This window comes from Drosophila miranda, chromosome 3 (genome assembly GCF_003369915.1).
Source record: "Drosophila miranda strain MSH22 chromosome 3, D.miranda_PacBio2.1, whole genome shotgun sequence".
NCBI classification, from domain to species: Eukaryota; Metazoa; Arthropoda; class Insecta; order Diptera; family Drosophilidae; genus Drosophila; species Drosophila miranda.
The window spans coordinates 19003414-19013845 of record NC_046676.1 but is presented as its reverse complement, the minus strand read 5'-3'; the positions used below and the strand labels follow the sequence as shown (position 1 = coordinate 19013845).

At 45.7% G+C, this 10432-nt stretch overlaps 1 protein-coding gene across 1 annotated transcript; it reads right to left on the bottom strand.

Moving 5' to 3' along the window:
* Positions 1-385: 385 nt before the first annotated feature.
* On the bottom strand, positions 386-9057 carry LOC108159014. The gene is made up of 6 exons (XM_017291889.2): positions 8615-9057; positions 2275-2416; positions 2056-2213; positions 1341-1992; positions 897-1272; positions 386-832 (listed from the first exon to the last, which is right to left on the bottom strand). The coding sequence occupies exons 2-6, from the start codon at positions 2380-2382 to the stop codon at positions 828-830; spliced, it is 1299 nt and encodes a 432-aa protein (XP_017147378.1). The 5' UTR covers positions 2383-2416; positions 8615-9057; the 3' UTR covers positions 386-827.
* Between the last annotated feature and the right edge of the window lie 1375 nt (positions 9058-10432).

Genomic DNA, 10432 nt, shown 5'->3' with positions numbered 1-10432 from the left:
ACCCTCAGAACAGCACCGAAACATACCGTCTCATTAAAAAAATATACCGCAAATATACTGACGAGCTCAAGTTCCATTTTACATATTCCTCGTTTTTGATCTTCCGCCTTCTTCTTTATATAACGTTGAAAATGAAATTTAATAGATTGATGAAACTGGCAAAATACCATTATATACCGTCTCACTTTCCAAAATATGCGGTAATTATGAAAATAGGATTTCCTCAATTTTTATGTTCGGTCTAATGTTACTAGAAGGCGCCACCAGAATGATAGCGCCATCTGGCAGAAATAAAACAAACTATACAAACCGATAAGACTGTCTTTGTTTTACAACGCTCCTCTCTAGAAAATTCAAATTAAACAACAAATTAAATGCATTTAAATTTATTTTACATAGATATTTTATTTGAACTTATTTACATATGAAATGTATATACAGCAAAATAATAAAAAGAAACAATAAATTGGACTTGCCTAAAGTAGCAATACACTTGCTTATGACGGACTCATTCCCCATCTTGCTATTCCTTCTCTCGCGCCTAATTGGGCTCTAGGACATTCTCTCAGTCTTAAACGATTTAAAAAACTATGGCAAAATTTTAATTAGTTATTACAAATTGCATAATCATTAAATCTCTCTGGTTCCCTAAAAGTAATCTGGTGTTAATCTGTAGTAAAATGGCTGCATTTCGCATCATTTATCACAAAACTGACCGAAATGCACTCCACCAATTCCCCGATCCACTGATCCAATATCGATAGCTTTGACTAAATAATTGTAAAACTAATGCTACACGTTGAATAAATTAGGGCCATCCGTGTTGGTCATTCTGTGGGGAGAGAGAACATAATTAGACGAGATTCCCAGCATAAAGTATTTTTCGTTTAACCCACCATGTGCGCTGATCAGACTGCGGGCATCCCAGAGCGACATCTGCGACTGCGAGAGACGATGTTGTGGCGGATAGAGCTTGTAGGGAAAGTACGAGTGGTGGAAGGTGGCTATGGGAATGGGCTGCGGTGGCTGCAGGAACTGCTGATGCTGCTGCTGCAGGTGCTGGGCCGAGATCTTGCGTGAGATCTTCGTCTCCTTCTTGGGCTTGCTGGCCCCGCTGCACGGCTGCTTTGACGACTTGATGAAGTTGGGAATGCGTGCCAGAAGCCCGCAGTAGTAGGGATCGTCCTGCTTCTTGCGCTGATGCGAGCTGCTCTTCTGACGCTTCTTGTCCGCATAGATGGGTGTTAGGGATCCGCCAGCTTCGTAGTCCGGCTAGGTGAGAGAAGAAAGGGCCCATTTGAGTATGAATTAGAGAGTTAGGCCCATGTATAGCAACTCACCTTGGGCACGTAGGGACCCTCGTTGAGGAAGGCGGCACTGAACACGCTGCGGCGTCCCTTACTGGAGTGGCTCGAGTGCTGGGAGTTCTGCGAGTCATCGGATGCGGCGGGCGTCGGGTAGATGAGGCCCACCTGGCTCTCGATCGTCGAGTAGGGATCCTCGCTGCTCTGCGTCAGTGGCACCCGCATGCCCAGCGCGTCCAGCGACTTGGGCATCGTCTGAAGGCGACTCCTGAGCATATCCATGGCCACCACGTTGACCACGAGTATCCAGACTGGAGTGTTGATTAGATTGTTGTTTGACTTGACCAGCGACACGGCCGACAGGCACTGCCGCTCCAGGCGACCCCTCTCCGGATATGTGCGAGCAAATTCGCGGTTAATGTTCGTCTGAAACTTCTTCATGTCGAACAGCTTGGCCGAGGTGCCGCCGCTGAGGGACATCTGCGGCATTTGCATGATGTCGCCGCCAATGACAGTCTCCTCGTTGCCCGACGATGAGTTATTCACGAAGATGTTGCTCTTGCCATACCGCTTGATGAATATGTTGCCTATTTCGTCCATTTTGACCTTAAAGCCATCGCCAATGGACTTCTTGATGACCTTCGTCTCGGAGTCGCGCATGGGATTCTCGAAGCCATTCAAACCGATGCTGTTTAGAGGAGACATCAGGTTAGAGGAAGCATTCATTGGATGGTCGGAGGGGTCTACTCACCGCACTCCGTCGAAACCGTTCTTGGATCCGTTAATGGTTATCACAGAGGAGCGGGCATAGGCCTTGGCCACGCGTCGGTTCTTCTCGAAGACGATGATCTTGGCCCAGATCTCATCGTCGATCTGCTCCCACTTGGCCAGAACCTCGTTGATGTGATCCTGCCAGGGATAGGTCAAAGGATAAGCGCTAGTTCTAAGACAGACTTCAGCTACAACTCACCCTGAACAGCTTCTCGCGATCGTGCCACACGTCTTCCTCTGGCTCATCTTGCCCGATGGCGTCCAAATTGTCCAGGGAACGCGATATGATCTTGCGGCGTGAAATCATCTTTGTGTGTGTCTGCTGCTGGCGTTTCCTCTGTCTGCCGATTGGGAAGAAGAGAACATTTTCCAAACAAATTATTATAAATAATTACGAGCGACTCTTCCAGTTATGGACAATTAAGTTGTGGGCTCTGGCCGAGGTTCTGGTGCGAAGTGATTACCTCCAGCGAAGGGGACACGCACTCCACAGATTATTAAGCAATCAGTCCAATCAATCTGTGAGCCAATGAACTCTAAAAAACGGACCGGAATGGAACAATCGGCGCTTGGGTACAACACTACAGCACTACAACACTACAACACTACAACACTACTCCTTTGGCCGATCCGAGTCGACTCTGATTGATCGAATCACCAATGTCACCGCCTCTAATTGAATTGAGTCCCGATCCCCACACCCAGTGCCGATGCCTTGACAATGCCTTGATTGTTGTTAAACACTTTGTTGGACAGTTGGTTTTGCATTTTTGAATTGGTTTCTTCTTCTTCGTTTGCCTGTCAGGTCAGAGCCACTTGCATGGCATTTCAATTGGCCATTTGGGGTTTTCTTCAAAGTCAAACTGATTTGTTTATGCGTCGCACCATTGCCAACGTTTTGTGACAAAATCCAGTAGTGCTCTACTGTGCTCTACCGTGCTCTACCGTGCTGTGGGCCCGTCCGTCAGGTGTAGTGGCGGCCGGACACGTGATTGGCATTAATTGTTGCTTCATGCGATTTACCAATAAATGTGTGTCACACACATCGACTGGCAATGAAAGTGAGTCTTGGCCTGGAACAGATTCCAGTTCCATTGCCCATTAAGCTGTATCGATGAACCCTCAAAAAACTCCACGACTTCCCATTCCCATTCCCATTGCCATGCCGCATCTTAGATGCGACATTTCTGAGCGTGGACAAATTAAGGGCACGACACGCATTGCATTTTCTAATGCAGATCCAATACCAGAGCGGCGTGCCGTGGCCCAATTGAAATGTTTTCTCAATTACCCCGAACTGCAGGCTTTATTTAAGGTTTAACGATTGTCCCGTTCTCGTCTAGCATTCGGAATCAAAGATTAGCGATATCCCAATCCGAATCCAAGTCCATTGAAGCCGCCGACCCCTTCTTGGCTTTGGCTTTCTATTTGCCCTGCTCGTCGACTGCGTTGGCGTTGGTTCTTTAATTAACGGACAGAGCGGCCATAAAACCTGATAAATGTCACGCACTTGGCTGTCTCCAAAGAACTTAGCGATCGAAGATCCGTTTTGGCCAGAGCGAAATTTCCAAAAAACACAACTGGTTTTTTCCGTCTGTGGTCTGTTTTGTGTTCTGGCCAAAGTTTAGATTTATGGCGAATAATATTCTGTTAACCCATGTAGACACGCCCACAAGCCCCGACGAGAATCTTTGTTCTAGTTTCTGCACTACAATAGATGGGAAATATTGAATCTTGAATTGAGATGGAGCTGGAGATGGAGATGGAAAAAACTATGCCAAATCCAAGTTCTCACATTCATTTGTGCGGTCAGCTATTGTGGCATAACCCTTGGAATGCCTCAGGAATCGGCCATCGTTTGCCTGATTGCTCTCCGCCCATATGGCTCCTCCACTTTCATTCATGACTCAGTGAGTGGCTAATGATTCTCAAATATATCATTGCCGAGCCACGATTTTGACCTCTTCGCCTCATGGAGTAGAGTGAGTAGAAACCCCAAAGGCCGTACGAGTATCATTCAGTTCTGTCTGTTTCATCGGCTATTTTCGAATGATGTGATTAAGTTTTCGGGTTTCCTACGTCAATGGGTCGAAATGCCAAGCAGCGGTCGTCCGCTTCGACTGTATTATGTATATTGTATAATATATACGCATAACATTTCGTTCTTTTCATCCCGTTCCCCATCCACCAGATCTGCTGCTGCTGGTGGCTGGATTTTGCTAATAAGTATATAAAATCTTTTTGTATGCCGAACGTGATGTTAATTTTTTGGCGATGATCGCATTCAACCGCCAGAGAAGAGCCACCACAGAGGAAGAGAGAGAGTGATGGGGGGGGCATGAAATTTAATTATCTAGCTGGCCTTTTGGTTCGAGCAAAAGCGTAAACTGCATTTAACAATTAAATCTTCTTTTAACATGCCCAAAAATGATTTATCTTATCCACTGATCATACACGGTACTCGCGGAGATCAAGGGTATGCTGTATTCGAGCGGGAGAATGCTTACTTGCTTAGTTATGAATCCATACCCTGTTGTGGTGTTCAGTAATCCATTGGAAAGTGCTAATCGAACCGTTGATCCCCCCCCCATGTCAAGATCGTGCCTTTCCACAGGCCCCATAACCCGATTGCAATTAATTATGTAAGCTCTCCCAAGGTCATTGGCGGGTATTTTTAGCAGCAGCAGCGCTAAAACTGTTCTGTGCGTGCGGATGCGAGGCGTATCGTAGAACGAACGGGGCACCAGTTCGCCCAAGGCCGTGGCGCAGAAGGAAGTCTTTTGGCAGCTGGCACCAGCAGCAGCTCCTTTGTCTGTGCTCGGTAAGCGGCTTACTTGCGGTGCGACTGGAGCTAATTGGGGGCCTATGAATCATGGCGCTCACTGCAATTGCGCAACTCGGGCCCTGGCTCTGGCTCTGGCTCGGGCTCTGGCTCTGGCATGTGCCACACTACATATATAGGTACATACATAAAGATATATAAGTGCTCGTACCATAGATGCATTTTGGGGGCCTTTCAGAGCTTAGCGCGTGTCGGTGTCCGACTTGTCAACCGGAGACCCGCACCCAATTGCAGCCCGGTCTGGTCTGGTCTGGTCTGGTTTTTGCCTTTCTGTTCGTGTTTTCTGCATGTTCTTGACGCCCCAACCTTGAAAGTGCTGAACCGAACCGAACGCATTATCTGAACAGATCTGAACGGATCTGAACGCTCGTTACATGTCCGGCTGGAACGGGTTTAATTTTTGGCATTTATCATCGTACGGGAGCAATATTTTGCTCTTACTTTTGTCGCCCATAAAATGTGTATTTGCGAGCCAGTTTCTGGTGCAAAATTCTTATGGGGCCAGGCACGAGAGCACTCTTTTGTTTGCATTAACTGGTCGTCTGTTGACTGTTCGAAGCAAAATCCAAAAAAATTATATTACAAATTTAAATTTAAAATTTTCGTTTCAACAGCCGAGATCGCCTTTTAATGGCACAATGATTTCAATGAAAGAAAAACAAAAGAGCGCGCGTACTCCCGTACAACAAGCGATCTCTGAATTGTTTGCACAATGTCTGTCGTGGGGGGTGTTTGTTCAATTGTTGCAAACACAACAACAACAACAACAACAACAACATTAACAACAAAAACAGTGGCGTCTGCGGCTTACATATTTATGAGTTGGCACTTTGCCTACTCCTCGTCCGCAGAGTCTTCTCCACGAGACCATGGCGACAAAAAAAAAGCGCGAAAATTACATATTATTGCTGCACTACATGATGATCACAATAAAGCAGAATGAGAAGACGATGATGATGTATGGGAGGGCACGCAACATCATGGAAACTCAAGTGGGAAACACACACACCCAGAGCCAGACGTGGCTGCGGGGCACGTGTAAGTGTCATAACCATCGCGGGGGTCTGTTTATTTTTTATATTTATTTAGTAGGCAGGTGCCCTATAGAGTGTACTGGATTGATCTGGATTTTATTCTCTCCTGTCTTTGAGCTAAGGTTTAAATTTAATTCGATCAAAAACATCTGCTTGAAGCCCTTTATTATCTTGCTGCTGTCTTGTGCTCCAATTCTTGTTTTGCAGATGCACCACTCCACTTCGTTACGCCCTCCGTGGCGCGCTCGACTTGGCTTTCATCTGTGTGGGGCGGGAGTTTTTTTTTGTGCACTCTGCACAATGCGGCGTATGCGCAATGTCTGCTCTGTCACTTGATGTGCATGTCGAGCGGATTGCATCACCGTCAACATCATCAGCGGCTGAAACAACACTGGCAACAGCGGTGGCAGTGCCAGCTGCCTGGGGCACCTTTTTTGCGGTTGAAAAATCGGCACACGAAAATTATAAATTCCGATTTTCACTTGCCGCCACGGCTTTCATAATATTTTCACTTATTTCCCGCTACCATTGCCCGCTGAGAATTTGAAATTCTCACCAAAGTATTTCGTGCCAGGAAGGCGTCAAAGACACAAAAATAAATCACAAAAACAAAAAAGCCAAAAAAAAAAACCTACAGAGACAGAGAGAGAGAGAGAGAAAAAGAGTTGTTGCACAGCACTTTCGTGTGGCTTCAACATCGCCATTGACTTCCGCTTTTGCTGTTGCTATTGAGTGATTATTATTATACAGCTCCGACATTGTTTTTAATGTTGAAATTACTTGCAAAAATCTCTTTGTACGTGGCCAGGCACGTTTCGGGGCTCGATGGCCGGTCTATTCTTAGGCCCAAGCAAGTGTCTGGGCCACACAACGTTCTTGAACAACGCATAAAATAGTGCCTAAAATAATATTATGTGGAATAAGGAATATAAGAAGAGATGCCAAGAGATGAAGCCAGATGACGGGGGTAGATTTGGTTAATTAAAAGTGCCTCGTTATGGATCTTGAGCTTCAATTAGTCATCGATTCGAGTGCGACTACAATTTGGTTATGCTAATTCCTTGGCTTCAACTGCAGTTGGCAGTGGATAATTGACAGTTGCCAGCTGGCATTTGGCCATGTTTTGTGATTCACCAAAGAGCAAAGGCAGACCAAAGATTCAACAATCACTCCAGCCCCGAATTACATCATAGAAATGAAAACTCTTCAGACTGATTTCTGCCAATCAATGTGCCAGCCCAGGCACAATGCATTCGTTCGGTATTCGATAGTCGGCATTCGGTTTTGTATATAAATATAATTAAAGAGCAGGAAAAGACGCATAACCACTTCAACAAAGGCCGCCCCGCAGTACGAGTATTTCGCTCTTAATTAGACTTCATTAATTTCGGTTTCAAATTGAAATAGAGCCGTCGCTGGCACAATCAAACGCATAATTAACAATTGCCTGGATAATTGAGTGTAAAATTCTAGCACAGTCGATCTGTGGCGATCTGTTTGTGGCGTGGACATAATTCAGGGGCAAAAGACTTAGCAGTGGACTAGACAAATGAGAAGACATTGGCCCGAGCCCGAGGCCCAAGCAGCCATCAAATGTAGGCCATCAGAGCCAGAGCTAAACAAATGTGTTGTGTCTTTTGGTGGCCTAATTAAGCTTTCATTTGGCATGCAAATAAGTCTTTCGCTTCGCTCCCCATTCTCGATGGAACTCTGGCAGATGCTATGATTCAACAGCAAAGCCCCAAACGGCGCATAGGCCAAAGACCCCCCCCAAGATTTGGCCGATAGTTGGCCAAAAGGGTAGAACACTCAGCAGATACAAATCACATGACGTGTAGCGCGAACCGACAGGCCAATTTTATAGCGAATCTTATATCTCTTATATCTTTTTTTTCCTTTAGTTTTGGGGAATTTTGTATGCATCAAGTGTTTCGGGCGAAGCCGAGAGCCGCGATTGTATCGCTCATAAATTCTGTCCAAGGCAGGAGCTCTTCGACTTCGACTTCGAAGCTGGGGCTGAGGCTGAGGCTGAGGCTAAGGCTGCGGCTGAGCTGACATTTTTCGGTTAATAAAGATATGAAATTATATTAATGCAAATGCTAATCTGCGTGTAAATTAAGCACACGCATTGCGGGCCACAACTGGTTTTCCCCCCCACAAGTGACTGGGCCGCGATGAAGGCTGTTGCTTAAACTGTTTTCCACAGACTTAAATGAGTGGTGCTGTTGCATGCGGCTTAGTTTCTATTTCTATTTCATGTCCAAAGAACCTTTTGTGCCGCCCCGAACAAAAGACTCAGGCAACGAACTTGATTTTGTAATTTTGTAAAACATGCAAATACATGATACTTTTATATACTACAGTATATAGTAGTATATGGTATATATTCACACTCATGGACAGCTGGTTATGGCCTTTGGTGTTTAGCACATACACTGATACAAACACACAGCCACAGCCACTGAGACACAGATAGAAGCCATGTTTATTTATAAGACACAGCCGAATGCTAATTACAAATGCCTGAGCACATCGGCTGTCCATCAAATGATCTTCTCTGGCCGATCGAGCATGCTGCATTCGTTTCAATTAGCGACTAAATCAATTTAGCCAAATGCCAAGGTCACCCCTGGAAGAGATCTCTATCTCTCTCACGTACTCACCCTGATTGCAATGTGCAATGCGGCGTATGCGCAATGTCCGTCGTAGCACTTGTATCCGAATATTCACTGTTTGTTCTTGTGTGCTGGGTGTTTGATTCTTGAGTCTGATTTAGAACTCCGCTCGTAACGCCCACCAACCAGAGACACCACCAATCAATCACCGGACCAGGTTTCTCCACACAATTATTTTCTTTTCACTCTTAAAAAAATACGTGGGGTTTTGTCTTTTGTTAATATTCTTTCTTATATTTTTTATTTGCACAGCATTCTCAGAACTCTGCTGTCGCGACTCAGACGCGTCGTCGTCTGCTGCTGCTGCTGGCTGCTGGCTGCTGAGGCTCTGCTGTTTGTTGGTTAGTAAGTCGCTCGCTGGGGAGTTAGGCGTGGTAGAAGCGCGCGCAAGAACCGCTCGCCGCAAGCTGTGTGTTTCAACTGGCGAAGTAACGGTGTGCCAGGCCGCAAGACAGCCCAGAAAAGCACCAAAAAGCACGGACACCACAGCCGAAGAGCAGCCGAGGCGGCACGAGGCTGCCGTCCAAGACGAGGCTGGGGCCGAACCGAAGCTTGGCTTTCGGTCTTTTCAGAATCTTGTCGACAGCCGAGCAGCGAAGTTCACTCTCTGGAGAGCGGCATGACGCACTCTACTCTCCCAGAATAAATCGGATTATATCATATAGATATTATATCGAAAGATCACTTTTGTTTCTAAAGATAATCCAAGAAAATGTTTTTACATGATTCAACCATATTGAAAGACTATATTCATCTGATCTTCTAGGGTATCTTTAAGTTATACAACTCAAAAGAGCCTTCATTTCTGGGTTTTTTTTGTTGATTTTACCATTTTGAGCGTGTGAATTAGTTCTGATTTGATTTGAATTGATTTTCTTGCCGCTGCCGCTGCCGCTGCCGCTCCCGTGGCGGATGTATCGCTGGGTATTTCCCCTCCATTCTGTCTGCAGCGACAAGCTACTTTATTTGGCTTGGGATTTCTTTTGATTAACTCAACGAGCGACATAATTCAGGCCCAGACTTTTATCCGTTTATGGCACTTTACTTATATGGTGGGCCCGACTCGAATGCAATTTGCTAAAAATCTAAAATTGAAATGGAAGCAGAGTGAATCATGGGGGTGTGGCGGCGACCCAAAAGTGTGTTTACCCATCCAAAATTGTGGATGGATTTCCCTTTCACAACTCAATTATCATGCTGGCAAATTGATTGTTTTCTTGGCATTTGTGGCCAGTAGTCGTCGGCGCTGAGCTAACACCGAAGGAATGCCGACGGATTGGGGCTTTAAGTAGAACTCCTCAAGTGTCCGGCTGTCGAGAGTCAATGTTCATGGGTATTCAATCACATTAGATCTTGGACAAAATGAAACCTAACGAAAGGCTGCGATGTGTGGCAATAATTGCCCAAGAATGCCTCCCTCTTGCCGGCCCTGTTGTAATCCAGTATAATTTTGCAGCCACTGCCTTGTTACTGTTTTTTGTTATTTCAATTAAAGCCAAAACAGCAAACGGCAAACGGCAAATGGCAACAGCTGTGGCTACAGTAGACAATGGCAGCTATGAGCCAGGTGAATGGGAATGTTCGGGCAATATGTTGGTGGGGAGAGTCGGGGAGCGGTGGGTCGTTGTTTTAATAATCATTACAAATAGCTTTTGCGGCGACCGAACGAACGGCCAACGAACGACCTTGCTACATTAAAAATACACACGAAAATAAAACCGAAAACCGTTTGGGCCACAACAAGTGGGAGAAAACGGGGTGGGCAACGTTTGGCCAACATTTTTTGTTGGTTTTATTTTGAAGACT